Source organism: Thunnus maccoyii, chromosome 14, assembly GCF_910596095.1.
Source record: "Thunnus maccoyii chromosome 14, fThuMac1.1, whole genome shotgun sequence".
NCBI lineage: Eukaryota > Metazoa > Chordata > Actinopteri > Scombriformes > Scombridae > Thunnus > Thunnus maccoyii.
The window spans coordinates 3,799,035-3,818,763 of record NC_056546.1 but is presented as its reverse complement, the minus strand read 5'-3'; the positions used below and the strand labels follow the sequence as shown (position 1 = coordinate 3,818,763).

Genomic DNA, 19,729 nt, shown 5'->3' with positions numbered 1-19,729 from the left:
TAATGATTCTTGTGCTATTATTATTGTCGGATTAAATCAATTCCAACTATCAATCATTAAAAAATGTTTTATCTGTAAGCGTAAAAGTATGAAACTGTTCCTGTATATGGAAAAAATAAACCGTCTTTTGTTCTCTCGGTTATTATTCCCTTCTGTGGAGAACTTCATCTTTGATTCATAAAAAGGTTTTTTCCTTCCATTCCTGCAGCTGTTAAAAGTGGAAAAAAAAAATGTTCCTTTCATTCTTCAGAACAGTTATTTTCCTGCAGCCACTTGGATGTTGCTGTCCTGTAGTGTGACCATAGTTACAGTTGAGATGATGACTAAATCCCATCCATCGCTGCCAAGCCATGTTTGTTTGATTTAGACCCGGCTGAGTGAGAGGGGAGAGAAGAGAGGGCAGGACGTGGCCGGTGTCCAGGGGATTTCCTCTGTCTGTGATTGATTCTTATCTGCGGAGCTCAGAGACACGTCGGCTCATGTGCTTAATGAGAAAACAAGGTGGAAAAATGAGACAGAAGGATATTGTTGCTTTCAAATAGGCTAATCCATTACTGTGACCTCTGCAGGCCTACAGGAATATTGTTTCTCCCAGAGGCTGAAGAAAAATTCTAGGCTCCTTGTGCAAAAATGAAGCTTTTCATTCACTTTTTCTGCATTAGGAGGGTAAAACTATGCTTTTTAAGATTATAAACTAAAGACGTGATTTGAATTTTCTCTAAAATTACACTAGAGGGCCCTCTTCCTTTTGAGTTTGAGCTTTTGGTTGCTGTCTGTCTGTTGCTACATGCTACAGCTTGTGTTTTTTTTTCTGGCATTTTAACTTGTCAAACACAAGTGTAATGAATAACATTAGTAATGGCTAACTGGAACGAAGCCAGCGTTAATGTTCTTAGTTCCACCTGTGCTTTCCCTGCTGTGACAAGTCAATGTGTCTACTATGGAAAAGGTCTGTTATAGTCACTGAGTGTGTTTACATGCTTATTAGTATCCTGGTTGTGATCAGGTTTTGGGTTTTTATGTGTTGCACACATAAACATCGTATCCCTGGTTTCAGAAGCCTGGAGTACTTCAATAGAAACCAGAATACTGTGGCATGTAAACACGTGATCCAGGTTTCTCATCGTTCTCTGTTGGTAGAGAAATGAGCAGCTGAGATGATGAAGAGTCAAGACACAACTGGACGCTGATGATAAGAAACCTGGATACTGTTATGTTACATCATGCGTGCAGGGATATAAATAACCAGATTTCTCACGTTCCATGTAAATGCCATATCTTGAATATGATCAAAACCAGGAAAAGACTCAAAACCAGGATACTCACGTGCATGTAAACGTACACTTTTATCCTCTGAGCAGAGAAGCGATCAAGACAAACCTGAAATATCATAAGATTTTAGATCTTTAATGTAGTTTTAATCCTACATTTCTGTATTTTCCCTCTTTCAGGTGCTTCCTCACTGGGAAAAGAAGATCAAACCAAAAACTTTCCACAAATTTCCAATATCATGGAGAGAGTCAAGCTTGTTTATTATCATGATGAAGCTGATGTTCTCATCTAAACTCTCTATTGCATTATTATTATGATTTAATTGCATTATATTATTGATTTAAACTTTTTTTCTGTATTTCTTTATCATAGTCCAACAAATAAACCAGAAACTTCTGTGTTCACGTGAATTTTTTTGCAGCAGTATTGTATGTACCATTAAAATGTGTATGATTTCTCATTTTTAGGCCTTTTTGAGCGAAGTTTGTCAATTTTGCAGTTGGTACAGGAGTTGTTTTAGGGTTTAAAGGATAGGTTTTACAATTTTTCAAGTCCAAATGAACATTGAAACATGTTTTTCTTGCTGTAATCAAGACCATTAGAAGATCCCTTCATAATGCACTTACAACGTAAGTGATGGCAGGACAAAATCCACAGTCCTCCTTCTGTGCTAAAATGTATTTAAAAGTTTATCTGATCTAATATGAAGCTTCAAATGAGCTCCAAATGAGTCAAATCAAGTAGATATCTTTCAACGTTACAGTCTTTTTAGTGCCAAAGTCCCTCTTTTTGTTACTATACTTCCACCGCAGCTCAACAGGGAAACACTGTCCGAGGAAACACAAGGACAGAGACTGTAAATGTGTCAGATATCCACTTGATATGACTAACTCAGACTGCTGAAGCCTCACATTATTCAATTCATGATCCTTTTTGTAAAGTGTCTTTGAGTACCTTGAAAAGTGCTCTACAAATAGAATGTATCATTATTATTAATATTATATAAGCTTCAGATAAACTTAAATGCCTGTGGACACACTGTGGGTTTTGGCCTCCATCACCTCCACTGAAAGCACATTTGAAGGAGATCTTTTAATATCCAGTATGAACAGGAGGAATGATTACAGTGAGGAAAAACCTCTTTCACTGTTCATAAGGACACTTGAATCTTTGTCAACCCGTCCTGTAAAATGCTAAAGATTGACCAGGAGGGGTCAGCAGTGTTCAAGATTTAAAAGTGTTGAATTCTAACTACTGGATGCTGTGAAGTGACTTCACACCCATCCTTGTAGCTGACAGACATGACTGTGTTACATAATGTGCACTAACATTTCACTAATATAGTGTATTAAAAATGCATCTATCCACTTTTATTGTCATCTTATTTGGCAACTCCATATCTTATATCTTAGATATCTTAGATCTGTTTGCAGATTGCTGGGACTTCTTAGGTGCAGATTTTACATTATCTCAAACTCCAACTGAAATTAGGGGATTTTAAGTCATTCTGTGTGTGATGATGACATGCTGTGACCCATTTTGTAATTACACGTGTATAAAAATAAACCAGAAGACAGGGAATGATGGGGCATTGGCTGAACCCAAGGTTCTGCGAGAGCAAGGTCATGGACATGTGAAAAATAAAACTGATAAAGTAATTCTATAGAGCTGTTTAACAAGGATCGCAAAGTACGTTTAAGCTGTACTCGTGATGTGTTGTTGAATTGGATTTTTTTCCCCCCTGTAAGCTGCTTGAATGCAGATAATGACAGCACGCTGTGCAGATAAATGCACCGTTTCTTTGTGTAAAATGTGAATCGCTGTCGGCCTTGAGCCGCAGCTGTCAGGTACAATATGTTCCTGCACTAATATCACTAAAGACACATTCCTGTATAGACATCAGTGAGTCTGATCAGCAGACGTTTGACCCTTCATCAAGATTCACCTTACAAATAAATCACATTTTTGCCGTTTGTGCCCCCAGAGAAACACACACATTTTATATACATGGATGCATTTTTCTGTGCATATGAAATATGAAATGTCACATTGCATGGAAGACTATTTGATTTTATCCTGATGGGAATTCAAAACAGATTTGACAGTATGGCAAAAGAAAAAGGTGAACATGCAGTATTTTTAATATAACCTTTTTTAAGATTGGTGTCGTAATGCTTTTGAGAGATCCCTGGTACAGATTCTTGTCTTGCAACACAGTCTCTGCAGGTGCAGAATATTACTCCTGACAACACAAACTCACACACCACAACTGGAAGAGTCAGATGTTGAGTTTTACAGGCAAAAATATGCAGAAATTAACCGAGAGTTGGCTGTTTAAGGAGATTTTTTTTTTCTGTTGTGGACACACACTGCTGCACACAGCATGGTCATGTGGCTAAAAGGTAATATGCAATCATCTCTTTGAAATTCCAAGCATGCCTCACATATCCCTGCATTCATCCCCTAAGGTCCCATCTTTTATGGAGTTGGCCATTGGTTTTTATTGAGTGGATGAATGTTCATATTTCTGCACCTGGACTTACAGCAGAAGGGAGGGGAGAGGAGGGGAGGGGAAGGGGGGACAGTTGGCTCACATCCAGATTTCACAGTGAATGTGTTTTTTTTTTTTTTTCAGCCTTTATTTCTCTGCAGAAAATGCACTGCGCACCTGTTTTCCTGTATTTCCAACAGTTTCACATGCACAGCTATATAGGAGCTGCAGCGATGTGCAACTCGGCTTCTTTTGCAGCTCCACCTGGGCTGTGAAGAAGTCTTGCTCAAGGGCACCTTGGTGTAATGCAAAGCGTTTTTATTTCTCCACTTTCTCCACTTGTGTATTAACCCAAACCGCCCCCTCCTCTCTCCTCTCTCCAGCCCTGCTGCTCCCAAACACCTCCCTAGTCTGGGTTGCGTCGCACTCCCCCGTCTGTCACACCAGGCTCCGAGAAATCTGACGTGTTTTTCGCATTTCCTGCACCACAGTGAGACGGAGACAGAGTGCGGTGTCGGCGGGAGGCAGCCAGAGGTATGTCCACGGGAAGCAGTGGATGAAACCAGGCTGTGCACCGAGCAGCGGCAGCAGGAACTCCCGTTTACCTTCAGCCTACCTTACTACCTACATACCTACTTACCGCCTGAATCTCTGCCCTCCCCTCCGCCCCTGCTGCGGTTGTTTCCAGCCGCTGTCTGGTCGCAGCGGTCCGGCTCGAACATCCCCGATGCGCCGCGGCGGCATCTGGAGCCTCCCACCCTCCACACGGTGCAATGCAACACGGGCTACCGCTTCCTTAGAGCCCCGCCACAGCTAACGGACTTTTTTTTAACACCTCGGGAGGTAAAAAAAAAAGAAAAAAAAAAGAAAACATGACACACCGAGTCACATCTGGGGCCTTTACTCGTATGTTGTGTGCGTATTCGCGGTTGTTGGTAGCTGTGCATGTTTCTTCCGTGCACTCCCGGGGTTAACGGTCGTTTCTCGGCTTTATCTTTGGGAGGGTTTATGGGCGAATTTGTAGCATTTTTCGACAAGTGTAGACGGTTCAAGGAAAGGCCGAAAAGCTACTTAGACCAAAAGGTTTAAAGAGGCTCCACAGTAGAAGTAGACGTGGTGCGTTTTCTCCGTCATATTCAGGAGTACAGTCTCTGCCTGGAGGAGCACCGGTTGAACAGAGCAGTTATTCAGTAAAAGGAGTTCAGTTTTTTTTTTGGAAGTGGTTTAGGGAGAACAGTAGGGTGGGTTCATCGTAAACAAAGCACACAGCTGAAGTGGGACAGTTTCACCGCGCCATGGTGGTCTTCAACGGGCAGCTGAAGATCAAGATCCGCGAGGCGCTGGACCTCAAACCGACGGCTTGGTCCCTGCGTCACGCCGTCGGCCCCAAAACCCAGACCTTCCTCCTGGACACGTACATCGCCCTGAACGTGGACGACTCACGCGTGGGCCAGACCTGCACCAAGCAGAAGAACAACAGCCCCACGTGGAACGATGAGTTCACCACGGAGGTGCACGACGGACGCACCATAGAGCTGTCCGTCTTCCACGACGCGCCCATCGGTTACGACGACTTCGTGGCCAACTGTAGCATCCAGTTTGAGGACATCCTGCACAACGGCAGCAAACACTTCGAGGACTGGGTAAGATGTAAACACTGAAGCACACACACACACACACACACACACACACACACACACACACACACACACACACACACACACACAGAGGGCCAGCTGGTGGAAAAAACACCCAAGCCAATTATTTCAATAAAGGTACCACAGTGGAACAGTACTCCATTATAAGGCTGCAACCAACAAGTGTTTCTATTATGGCTAAATTTAATTATTTTGTAAATACATTTCATATTTATTTCCAGAGACAACCCTTGAAATTGTGTCACTTTACAACAAATCCTCACATTTGAGCATGGCCAGAATATAGTGCTGGGGCAAAAATTAGTTTTTTTGCCGTCACTTTTTAGGAATATGCACAAGCTGTACAAGAAATAAACAAAAATATAGTCTTAAAAAGCCATATTTCGACACAGAATCCCTCTATAAGGGAGGACTGCAATGTTAGCTAATAATGCTAATAATGTAGGACCCGTCTTGTCTAATATTATACTGTAGTGGACACATATTCCAAAACAAGTCTGCAAATATGTACAAAAATCTTGACACACAGTGAATTGAGGCTTCTGGGCTCCCAGGGGATCTGGTTGGTTGGTAACCAAGTGCACCCGTGCAGTATTTTTGCATTTTTCCTTGATATATGACTTAAAAAATTAAGCCAATACCATTTTTTTTTTCAAACAATCAACTTTTATTAATTTTTCAGCTAATTGCTTCAGCATAATGTGGAAAAGTTCAAGTGTAAAAGTAAATATGTTCAGTATGGAAGCTCATTCCTACCACACGAAGAAGAAAAAAAACAAGACTCAAGTCATAGTTGTGACATTAACTCACTACCTTACATAACTGTGTTTGAGACTTTTGCTTTATCAGCTTAATATTTTTGTCTTTTGAGATGATCACCGTGCGATCAGTCGATCATAGAGTCGTTATTCCTGCGGTGACTCGGCTCACAGACATGACGGATCATCTCGTAGGTCATAACTCACCGTCCTTCAACACTTGTGTGAGGAGCTGATGGAGACGGAGTTGTCAGGACACCTGACAGCACCGACAACATCCTTCCTCTGAGCTCCTGTCGGTCACACAGCAGGTTGTAGAAGATGTCAAACAAGACGGAAGAAGGAACAAATGCTAGTCTCTCTGTCGGGACGTCCTGAGGTGTCCCAGATGTTGTGTGAACTGTCCGCCACACAAGATGGGTTAAAATTGAGCGATCATCGTACGGTATCTGATGCTCGTTTTCATTTTCGACGCCCCACGTCTGTCAAATCAGGCCATTAATGTGTTTATGTTGTTAAGTGTCATCCCTGCGTTAGTCTTTCATAAATGACTCAATAAGGTGAACGCACGGAATCGATAACGCTGAAACCTGTGCTGCTTGTTCAACTACAGGATCCATGGTTGCTTTTGTGAAGCTGTTCACCTCGTTGTTCTTGGTGTGGCTTATAAATGTCAGAGGTCACGATTGAAGTGATCAGTTGATCAATTGGTTGATTCAGAGACAATTTACCAACAGTTTCGATAATCAGTTTAGGGTATAATCCATTTCCCAAACAAAATATGAAAACGTTCTCTTGTCTCAGCTTCTCAAATGTGAGGATTTGCCACTTTTCTCAGTTTTATATAATTATAAGCTGAAAAATCTTTGGTTTTTGGATTGTTGGTTGGACAAAACTTGGGCTCTGGGAACATACAATGAGCATTTTCCACTATTTTATTTTGTTTTAAAGGCTAATCTATCCAAAAAAATAATTTATATCTATGAAAATAATGAGCTGCAGCCATATTATTGTAATGATAAAGGTAGTCAGCACTGGCATCATCAGCCTGATAGATGTGACCAAAAAACTTGAAAAACAAACTATTACAGACTTTGTTAAGCTGTGAAAACACATATTTCATCTGAACATACACATGATTTTTTTTTGCTAAAGCAAACATTGTTGTTTTGCAAGTCAGTGTCGTAAATGCACAACATGACTCACTGCGCACACACACACACACAGTATAGATCCAGTTACCTTTGTTGTGCTCTCGTTAGATGAACCAGTGGCCCACAGCAAGAGCTACAAAGAAGGCGAGTGGGTGTGGTTAGGCCACATGCATGGTACACACAAAAAACACACACGCCTGCATGAAGAAGCTGTCCGTTGTTGTCTGAAGCCGCTGAAGCAGACGGATATTTGAGTGTATTATTGATGAGGCCATCAGGTCCATTAGAGAGAGAGAGAGAGAGAGAGAGAGAAAGAGAGAGAGAACAAGATGAAAGAGAGGGGGATGATGAAATAGGAGGAGGACGGGTTTGGAGAAAAGAAAGTACAGCTCCCAGTGTATTCCTCGTGGCGGAAATCTTTCAAGACGGGAGACTTGACAAAGCCAGAGAAGGTCAAGGCTGCCAGGCCCTGTGATGTTTCACATGTTTTGACAGTAAAGGTTCGACTCTTGAATAAAGATTTTGGAGCAGGATGAAAGTGACTCTTGGTTGCCACTGCTGCTCTGATGGGTTCAATTATCAGTTTTATAGACAAAGTTTTGTATCTCTAAGCTGTGAGAAAGACTGCCGAAACTAAATCCTTATTTTTAACGCCAAAAGATTCCAAAACTGATGTTAACTCATTCATTCAGTCGAATGAAGTACATTTTTGGTGGACGTCCGCCAAACTTTGCACCTTGTGCTTTCGATGGAGCATGTTATGAAGCCGCTCCCTTATGCACTCAAGGTTAAACAAGTCCCAACTTTGACTGCTTCATGCGTTGTGTCACCACAGACACACATCGCCTTGAGTGAACTAAACAGCCTCTTTAGTGAGTAATGCTTTCAGAGTAAATTAACGCCAAGCTGAAAAGAAGCCGCCCTCTCTGGTTGGATGAGTGAAGCCTGTCCCGCCTCTGTAGGGTGTGGTCAGAAGTGTGCACCTTTAACCTCACCCAGCGATGATGTCACAGGGTCCTGGAGTACACCTGCGCATCACTGCAGCAAGGCAAGAAGTTAAACCACCGGAGGTCAGCAAAAACGAAGATTATTAGCGGGTGTTAAGTTACTCTTTAAAGACTCTTGATGTCATCTAGTTTGCTCTAAATCCACCAGATTAAAGAGTAGTGCACAAATACGCAAGGAATGTCGAATGATGCGAAAGACAAAAGAAAGAATGGATGTAGGCTATCGAGTGAATGAATGAATACTCTGTTCCAAGATGGCGTCTAATTCAGTAGAATGAAAGTTGCTCATTGTGCGCACATGCTGAAAAGCTTCTGAGCCAGAAGACATCACTTATTAGAGCTCTTGAACAGCCATAGCAGTACATTATTTATAATTTCCATGATCATGAATTATAATAGAAAGTGTTATTTTGCAGTGTTTGTTGGTTTCAGCAGTTTTCTCTGAATGTCACAATGTGTTTCATATAAGGCTGAATACTACTGTAGGTAGTTAGCATGTAAGATGTGCTGAAGTATTTTGGTAGAATGACTTAGACCATTATCATTAACTGTTATCAGCCTCTAAGTACTGGGATTACTTTCTTCTTTATTACGTCTGTTTTCCACCCACGAGTGGAAACACAGAAAATTCATTGCAACATTGCAAAATGATGCAAGAAAGTTTTTACGCTTGGCTGAGGTGGAAAAGTTGGTGTTTCATTGAAAGCAAAATGTGATGAAGTTCAATGGAAACAGACGTAAATTAGACTAAATATTCTGTGTGGAGCAATGACTGTAACACTCCTCAAATTAATAGATGAAACAAACAAACATGTCATATTTCCATTACATTTTTTAACCCTTTGAGGTTTGACTGCAGCTCTTTTCATGATATCATCTCATTGTGAGCCCTCTTCTTCTGCAATGGTTTAATGGCCTGAAAGGAAAAGCGCCACCAGCTGTTTATACTGATGAACCAACTCCTGATATTCTCAAAAAAACAAAACAAAAAAAAACTGTGAGTGAAAATGTGCATTAATTTGAATTTTCTTTTGCGCTAAATTTGGCTGCTAACCTGGCTAATGTCTTTGCTAACCTTTATTTTTGTTATTTTTTGATGATATCTGCTTTGTTGCTGCAGGTGTAGGCAGCACTTAGTACTCACTGATGCTGACACCCAAACGTTGGGTAAGGATGGTTACCAAGTTTATCCTGATATATTTCTGCTCCTCACAGTCTGCTTTTGTTGTGGCTGAATTATGCAAGACAGAGTGAAAAAAAATGAATGACTGATATTAGAAAAGTTAAAGGAGACTGATGGAAGAAGACCATGTAGCGTGGATTAAATCTAAAGAACCTGGCTTCTGCTTCTTCCTTTCATCCTCCTGACCTCCTCTGACTCTAGACTTTATTGGTAGGATGCTCTTAGAAATGTTTCAGACTCTGTCTGATCCAGAGTCAACAAATAAGAATGTTTTTGTGAAGTTATTCTTTCCAAATATAAAGCTCATTCCACTAAGACATAGAGGCAGGGAAAACGATAAATCTCCTCCTCAGTTAGTTCAGGATGTTGAGCTTCAACAAAATATTTCTTTGAATGTGAAAGATCATACAGTATATCCCTGATGATATAGAGAAAGGAGCTGACTGAATGCTCTTTGATTGTATGAATGGAATATTACACTTTTATCAACTTGCTATTAGGTTGATTGAGGATCAGTTGGCCCAAAACCAGACAGTAAAACAGTTCTTCTCAACACAAGAGCTGATTTATTTGTTATTTTTGGGGCTGAAACTAGGCTGCAGATTCGTGTCTGGTCATTTTTTTTTATTTTTATCTGAATGCAAATGTTAGAGACTTGAAATCTATTTGTGAGAATGATGATCAGATTACATATGAAGTCAGAACACATGCTAGTGGACACAGAGATGCTATGTTACACAGACCGAGGAAATAAACATGATCTAAATAAAGAATGGTTGATGTTTCAGCATTTAAAATAGAAATACACTATATGAGTACAGGTGAGTCAGCTATGGGTCATTTTTTTGGGACTATTTCAGTCAGACATCCAGACTCGTCTGTGACAGCGAGTCTTCCAGGAACACAGATCTTCCCACAGGAAAAGTAGTTACAGTTAGTCAGCGCATTGTTTCTGTATCATATTTCATTTCTCATGTTGCATCATGTCAAGTTCTTGTTTTCTCTCTTTCTCTCTCTATTGAAACACAGTTTAAATGTTATTATGGAGCAACATCGTTCTCATTATAGGGGATTTTACACACCAGTATGTGTTGGGGAGTATTGCATGTGAAAAGAGTTTTATACTGTATACCAGTGTTTTCCTTATATTCATTCTGCAGTGACAGCTCACCACGCCTGAAGAATTATGATACTTGTTCATACTGTACGAGCATGATAACACCCTACGTTATCATGGAAGTGTTTTGAGTCATCGACTAGTGCATCAAACCCCAGAATCCTCCCTCTCCTCGTTCTCAAAAGGACGTGCGTATGAAAGGCACTGTTGTAAGAGTAGCGTAGCTCCTTTAAGGAATAAGGCAGTGTTTAATGTGTGCGGTTGAGCGAGTGGCGGAAAGGTGGACTGACCTTTAAGGTGGACTAACAGCTGACACTTAACTGTCAATTAACTGCTTTTAAACAGAGAACGGAGAAATGGATGGCTGCTGAGTCTTTCCTGACCCTTCCCCCCACTCTAAAAGCCTTCTAAACATATTGAATAGATACAGATACTAGTTCATATTTAAAAAAAACACATTTATCATCTAAACATATGAAGTGAGCAGCATGACATATCGTTGAGAAAGACTCTGTGTAGTTTGTCCGTAGGGTTTAGAATGAGGTTTTTCTTACTTCAGCTCTCTGTGGAGTGAATTGAGTTGAGGTGCATTGTGGGTAATGTAGGCGCCAGGTTTTGTCAAGGAAAAAAAAAGCCTAGATTTATAACAATCACAATAATTTATCAAATCACATACAAATTCTAAACAACAGTAGCCTCTCCCCTACAAGGATTAAAAGACGACGATGATGAGTATTCGTCTTTATTTTCTGTCACTTCATAGACTCAACAATTCATTCATTAAACAATAGATGAATGGATTAATCAGTCATGAAAATAATCATTAGTTGCAGCTGTATTCAGTGTATTCCTTTAATCTCATCATTTTCGGTGTTGGACAGAAAAAAAAAAGGCTTCACAAGAGGCGATTGAAAGTACGGCTGCACCTGAATGCCTCGCCGGCTCCCCGTTCTCCTCTGTTGTTTGTATCTCTGACCGCCGCTTTCACACCCATTTCCATTCTCCCTCTCATCTGATAACACTTTCATCAGTCCTTTAATCTTCCCATGTTTTTTTTTTTTCTTTTAGCACAGACAAACTCTGTATTCTTAGAGAAGCACACACACACACACACACACACACACACACACACACACAGTGGCCTAGCAACAGTGCATACAATAGTTTCCACGTTAACATCAAGGGACACCACAGCGTTTTGAATTTTATTATTTTTTTCTTTCCCAATTACTTATTTTATGATGCAAACAAAGTCCTTTGGCTAAAAACCTTCTGTGAGGATTGATTCTTCCTCATTAATAAAGGTCGTTGCTAGCTTAATGCTCCCACACTAGTTTAATGAGAGAAACATCAGTTGGTTTCTATTGTCAGTTTACAGCAGCATGTGAACAGAAACGTTACGTCCATGTTGTGACAAGTATCTGCTTATAGAAAGAAAAACCATCAAACTAAAGAGTAAAAATCCAACTGTCACCGCTCTCCTGCAAGCCTGTACAAGGCCTGTCGACACTCACCTTCAGCAGAAAATCATACCGGCCGAGCCAGTCGCATTGTAAGCCAACCAGAGCGCGCACGCACACACACACACACACACACCTACACACACACACACACCGTCAACAAAGTGAATCCACATCCCAGAAATTTGAGCTCATTATTCAAGCAGGCGTGAAGAATAATACGCAGTGAAAACTGTTGTGTAATGAATTGTGCAAAAATGCTCCGGAGGCTCAGAGAAGACTTGCTGAAATGACAGTATTTGGGCTGTTTCATTGCTCCCAGTTACTGAACTGCCAAAAGATTAAAACATGGACACACTGGGATGATTTCCAACTTCAGGCAGGCTTGACAGAATCTTCATTGAAGTAAAGACTGTGCTTTTGTCCTCTTAAAAAAAAAAAAACCTGCACTACTTTTGGTGTGATATAAACGGCATGTAGGTATGGCTGGGTATTGCCACATCTCTATTGCAACAGCACTAGTATAGAAAAAATAATGAAAAGATACCCAGCTCTCTTCAAACATTAAACCTATTAGAATGCATATAAAGGGGACCTAGCACAATTGTAGGTCTATATTTATATTCTGGGGCTCTACTGGAATAACTTTGCATTATTTACAGTTCAAAAACCTCCTTATTTATCTTATACTGGTGCTTTATGCAGCCCCCTCAGTTCAGCCTCTTTCTGAAACAGACAGTTTTAACTCCTGTCTCTTTAAGGCCCGCCTCCTGATGACACCACTGTGTTCTGATTGGCCAGCTACCCCTCAGACTTCTAACAACTCTGGAGGCTACGTAAACAAACAATAGTAGAAGGATTTCACTTCTGTTTCTTGTTTGTTACTCAAAAGGAAACAAGTCAAATACATCCATAAATGTTAGACACTAAGTTCGATCTGAAATATGTGAGTGGACAACGTGAACAACCCATGGAACAACCTTAGCGACAGTCTTAGCAACAAAGACTACCAACAGAAGGCCGTTTGTAGGCATGGGTGAATGATCTGATGTCATCACAAGTAGGGTTGGGCAATGTCTACCGAATTGGCATATGACAATATCCACACCGCCCTTGGTGAAACACAGAGAGCTAGTGCGACCGTAAATAACAGCAAACGCAGTAGAGACTCTCACACTGAGCTCAAATGAAATGAGTGGACATAAATGAGGTAAATAACATAAATTTACAACCCCCTGCCCTTCCTGAAATAAACAAAATATGTTTATTTATGTTATTTGCCTAATTTATGTGCACAGAAAAAAATATGTGGAGAAAAATGATTGTTGAGAGTCTCTAATGTGTTTTGCTGTCATGCTAGTTGTGCTCTCCTCCCCTCTGCTCTCTGTGTCTCCACACACACACGTAGCGGAGCAGAGGAGAGACGCACAGTGACGAACCAGGTGAAATGAAGATAACGTTTTACTGAAGCTGATGAAAACTACACTTGTTATGTGAGTAAAAGGCACTAAGAGTACTTTATTAATGTAATCTGCACAAAAGGAAGTAGAGGAAACTTTGCAAGAGTCTGGTTGAAGTCTGGCTTTTTATTTGCAGGGAGCATTTTTACATACGTTCACCTCAAGTTTTGGACCTTTGACCATGTTTAACATCCAAGATCATAACAGTAAAAAAAAAAAAAAATCACAAAAAGCGTGATAAATAACTGCATTTCACCAATGAACACTTAAGCAGTCAAGTACAAAACAATATGATGAACACAGAACACAGAAGCACTAAACCTTGAAGAGAACACATAAAGACAGGCGTCCTGATGTTGTGATCCAATGCATCGTTACGGATGTGGTATTATGGAAAATAAAGGAAAGCGACAAAACGTGTCGATGAGCTTGATAAGATCCTGATGATGAAGGTAAAATGATTGTGGGATTTACAGTAACACCAGTTCACACTTATTATGGGCTTTTGGGTGAGAGTAAAAAAAAAGATCAGATTTCTCAATCTTTAAGGAATTTCTGCTCCCCTCTGAACAGTGACTTCATGTGTAGGCAGCCGCCTTGTTAGAACTTGTCATTAAAGAGAGAAGCGGGGAGAGAGAGAGAAAAACAAGTGTTTGATTTTACTGCACAACAGCCAGTAAGTGCGGGAAGGGAGAGTCTGACGAGCAAAAGACAGAGAGGGTGTTGAAGTTGTCTACTTTTGAATGGCTGAATGAGGGAGGGATAGAGAGGGAGGAGGAGGGGGGGGTGAGACAGCAGTGTTTGATCTCACCATGATGGTTTTACAAATATGCATTCACTAAACGGTGTCCTAGATGTGTTAAAATGTTCAAAAACATGTTTCTTAATGCTGGAATCATCTCTTTTTCAATTAAATGATTATTTCTATAATAAAAGCATGAATGAAATGTATGCATCCAATCAAAAACATCCTTCAGCTCTCACACTGTGAATGTCAAATCATCTTAAAGGAACATACTGCTAATTTTGCATCATTTTTACATCCGTAAATCATGTGAACTTTACATCACGTTTAAGCATTTTGCAAACAATGCTGCTGTTTTCTCCCTACTTTTTTTTTCTATCATTCCAGACAGCTGTTGGGTTTTTTTTTAATCTGTTTTCGAGAGATTCAAACAAGTTCCAGACAGATAAATTGGCCAGACGGGCTACATTTGAAACATCTTTGAGTTGTGTAATCCATCAGTGAACATAAAGTCACATTATTGTCAGTGAGATTTTGCAGTGCAGATCTCAAACTATTAATTACAATAGTGCTTTTTCAATTGCTTTCTGGTTATCCTGAGACTTTAACAATACTGTAACCTTCTGTAATCTTCATCATACTATGCAAGGTAGCAGGTTAAATCCAGTAGGATCAGGACTAAACTCTGCCCCAGCAAGGTTAGGGCTAAAATTAGTCAAAAGCTGAGAACAGTCTGTGTTTGGACTTTTTTTTTTAATGCAGGTACTGAAAGAATAAATGTCAGGTGAACTGGAGCAAAGACACTGTAAATATAGAGCAGGGTGTGTATGTGTATGATTCACTTTGCAGATATCTGTGCCATTGTCATCCCATTTTTCCCCGTTTGTGAGCTATTTAAGGGAACCGTTGTCACATGAATTATATCAGTTGATGTATCATGTAGGGTTGAAGGTTTTCCTGCAATTAATTTCAGTTGAAGTTCAGCAGAATAAGTGGTTTGCACACTCATACCGGACTATAAACACACATCCCACAGTTTCATAGTTGGGTGAAAAGAGCCACTTCACATAATTGATTGTTTTTTTAAAAGGGGTGAAAGCAGTGACTCAACCAATAAACCAACATAGATTAGTTACTCTGCTTTACTCTGTGTTTCACTTGTTAAAAGTCGTGATCCGAGCTGTATTCGATTCTGTGCTGACTTTTCCCAGAAAACTATATTACTTTTTTTTTTTTTTTTTGGTTGAATCTGTCTTTAAAAACATTAACGTCGTACCCAACAAGTGTAGCGGATAGTCTGTACACTATGTGGGTAATATAATAATGCAATCATTCATGCCTGTCTCTCGGTGGTTAGAGCACAGGATCAGCTGTAGGGCAGCAGCTGACTCACTGACGTTCTCGATGACACTAACAACCGCTGATTAACAACTGCGAACCGAAAACCTCTTTCCTTAAGTTTAAGGGTGGATCTCGTGCAGCCACACCACCGCCTGTATAAACCGTCTCTTTGTGCAGGATCTGTATAATATACAGGCTATACACTTGTCTAATAGGCCTTTTGATGATATAGGCCTACTATTTCTGCCCTCTTCTTCTTCTCCTACTCTTCCTCAGGACATGCTCTGAGAGTGGGCATACAGTATTTTTGTCTTAGTTGTGATATACTTGAGTGTAACATAAGCTGTGCCTCAAGGATTTGACCTACATTCATTTTTAAATCGTCATCCACACTTTGCATTGCATTTTTTTCATTTTTGACATTAGCTTTATATTTATTAGCTTTATATATGTCACAAACAGAACATATATACCATTTTTGTCTTTGCACAGCTTAAGTTACATACAGAAAATAAATATACTCAGTAAAAATAACTAATGAGTCGACTAGAACTGCATCCTTTGACTCAGGTGTCATTAAAGCTGTAGAATAGTTTTTCATACAGGAGAAATAAGAAATGTCTGCAGAATGAAACTGATATTTTGCTACTTAGCAGAGGTGCTTCACCTGTGTCGACCACTCCTCCCTCCTTAATTTCCAACACCTGTTTTTGGAAAAAATATTTTTTGAAGATGCAACACATGTTCACAATTGTCCTGTAAGGAAATTTGACAGTAGTAGTAGTCCTCATCTTTCAAACAGGACATAAATATCACATTTATGTATCTTGTCTATTAGTCACACACTCTCTCCTGTCAGGTTTCTGGAGCTTCCACAGGCACTTTCTTTTTCTGGCATTTTTTAGACTGTACTTTTGTCTTTTTTGAGCTCCTCATCATCTGTGACAGTGGTAATTCTTGGCAGTTGCTTCAGTAGGCAGACGCTTGCAACACTGTGGCATAAAAAAAACACGTTACATGAGCCTTCAGAAACTCCTGCAGGTTAAACTGAGCTAGCAAAACATTTTTAGTGCTGACTGACTCTGACAGGCTCACTGAGACAGACTTGAACATCTGTCGTTCTGAACATGTAAATGTGTAATCCATGATTATAATTTCCATATTGTCACATGATAAGGTAGCATATTGGCACAGTTCATGGACATATAATCTGGTGTAACTAGCCTGAAGTAGGGGTTCATGATATAGAAAAAAATGATATAAATATATATATAAATATAAAAAGATATAGCAGTATCTGATGGTAGTCTTTACTGACATTGATAAATTCATAATAAAGCTATTATGCTGAGGTTTCTAATCATGTCAGTTCTGCTTTTATTATCACCACAAACTCTTTATTGTAAAGATACAAAAGTGTTGTGGTCATACTAATCCATTAATCAATGAGTCCATCAGCAGAGAATGAATTCACAGTTTTGATAATTGATTAGTCATTGAAGTCGTTTACCAAGCAAAAAAATGACAAATATTTGCTGGTTCCAGCTTCTCTAATGTGAAAATATGCTGCTTTAGTGTTTTATATCATTGTAAGTTGAATATATTTGGGACCTTCGGACAAAACAAGAGAGCAGAATAAGTTTCATTCACTATTTTTTGACATTTTGTCAGCTAAATCATTAATCAGTTAATCAAGTTGCAGACCTAAATGCAGAATTCCTACTGGTAAATCTCATATTAGCTTATATATACTAGGGTTGTGCCCGAATACAAATACTGTTAATAATGTTTTTGTTGTTTTACGAATATTTGTTTCATACAAATATTTAAAAAAATGTTTGTTAGTTAGAGGTCTGTCTGCAATGAGGTGATGAGTAAAGTTTAAGCTCAGTAGTCAGTGCAATCTGGGAGACTCCAGTTCGAGACCTGGTGTGGGGACCTCCTTCGTAAGGTAGTTTATTTATGATCACTTATTGTAACACTTTAATTTTCTAACATTAAAAGCGTAATTAAAACAAAAACAGGATTTTTAAGCTTCTTTCCACTTTTATTCGAATACAAATACAGATACAAATAATTTTGCTGCTTCAACAAATACAAATACAAATAATTTTGCTGCCTCAACAAATACAGATACAAATACAAATACTGGGATCTCTGCACATCCCTAGTCACTACAGTGGACAGCTATTCAAAAGCCGTTTTCTTATATATGCAGGGGTTTTAATGGTATAGTTGCACATCAGCACTGGGTTTTCTGCACATCCCTAATACATACACTATATGGTTAAAAGTCTGACATCACTTTCCCAGTGGTCTCAGACTTTTGGACTCTACTGTATATAGTTGTAAAAAGCTTGGGGGAAAAGAAAAAGCAGTTGAAAGAATACATCTTCAGTCTTAGCATCAGTGGTCTCTTTTCCAGTCTGCTTGTTTCTAGCTGTGGTTGTCACACTGTTGCTGTGGTGACGCAACTGTGACAAAGCCAGATTTCTGTGCGGTTGTACTGCGGTTAAAAGCATCAACGATCGCGGTTTAGCTGCCGAAGCTGACGGGCGGCGACGCGAAAGGAAAAAAAAAAAAAAAGTCTACTAAGACAGAGAAAGTTCAGCTTTGACAGACGAGTTAAGAAGTGTAACACATGGCGAGTTGACATTGGAAAGGGACTTCCCCCTCCTCCCTGCTGCAGCGTTCGCTGCTGCAAACAGGACTGTATGTCCAGTCATCTGAGGAATGCAGAGCGCTCCGCTGTCTCGCTGCAGATTGCAATTAAAGCGTTTGTTCTTGTGCAAAGATATGTATGCACCAGAAAGCACAACAGCAACCTTTTGCACTGATTTTGAAGCAATGTAGTGGTTCACTGTCGAAAGCTCTTTAACTTTTTTCTATTGTCATTTCTATTGTCCAACGATTAATAGCTTTATAATCAAAACTGTGGTTTGGAAGTGCCGTTTTGATTGTAGCTTAAGCATTTAGTATACAATTTCCTGGTTTTCCCCTTAAGTAGCTTTAAGATCAGGAAAAAAAAACATCTTATTCTGTCTGACAGCATCTCATTCTGTATCAGTTTGCAGCTTGCAACTGCAGCTGCATGATGTTTACACAGTCAAATATTCAAATCCAAGACTCCGTTTTTTGCAGTTCCATAAGAACGGATATATTCTAGATGTATTAAGTGCCGTTTTATACACATTCCTTGACATGTTTGGTGTCTTTGGAAACTTTTGGGATCTCTAGAAAGTGAGTCTGTGAGTTTGAACAAAGTTTGGCCGCGCAGTGCGAGTTTGTAACATCAAGCCAAATGAATGGGTCAGTGAGACTGAGGGGTCAAAAATGTCGTAAAAGCGGTAGGTTAAGGGAAAAGGTTGGCGATTTCCGTTATTTTTCTTCCTGTCAAGAAATCTCATGCGCGGAGCCAAACCATCAACGAATTTATCTACTTATTATTACGATCTACTTATTAAATACGACGTGTGTGTGTGTGTGTGTGTGTGTGTGTGTGTGTGTGTGTGTGTGTATCAAAGCCTGATATATCTTATTCCTCTGTGCTGCAGACCTGAGTATCTGCAGGAAAGGGTTCTGTTTACAGAGCTCGGCTAGTTTGTTGTGCTACACATCACAACCACTTAAGTATGAAGTCAAGAGGTTGTGATGAACCTTGTTCCAGCACATGCTTAGTGGCATCTGTCTGCCTTACACAGAACTACTCTCCTGAGACTGAAAACGTGATCGCTGTTATTAGTCTTTGGAGCCGTTTCTAAACAAACTAAAGTGACCAAACTCTTTGTGATGAAGGGTCAGTGCAGCGGCTCATTGGACGACAACAGAGGTCTAACGGCACAGAGGAATAAGATATATCAGGCTTTGGATACACACACAATACTTGTAAGTAGATCATCGTTGGTTTGGCTCTTGCACATGAGATTTGTTGACAATAAGAAAAATATAGAAAAATTGCCAGCCTTATCCTTTAGAGGTGACCTGTGGAATTTTCCCTGTAAACAAGCAAAAAGTTGTGTTTACTTCAGTGTTACTCACCAGAATGCATTGTGTATCCTTCACATCTGACAAGCGTGTCGAATG

At 39.9% G+C, this 19,729-nt stretch overlaps 1 protein-coding gene across 2 annotated transcripts in view; it reads left to right on the top strand.

The window, feature by feature from the left end:
* The first annotated feature begins 3,419 nt into the window (after positions 1–3,419).
* Positions 3,420–19,729, top strand: part of LOC121911706 (protein kinase C epsilon type-like) — a 99,475-nt gene continuing 83,165 nt past the window's right edge. For both annotated transcript variants that reach the window (XM_042433482.1, XM_042433481.1), the window contains exon 1: positions 3,420–5,406. In XM_042433482.1, the coding sequence (XP_042289416.1) occupies positions 5,059–5,406 (348 nt within the window). In that variant the 5' untranslated portion in view covers positions 3,420–5,058. The remainder of the gene's footprint in view (positions 5,407–19,729) is intronic.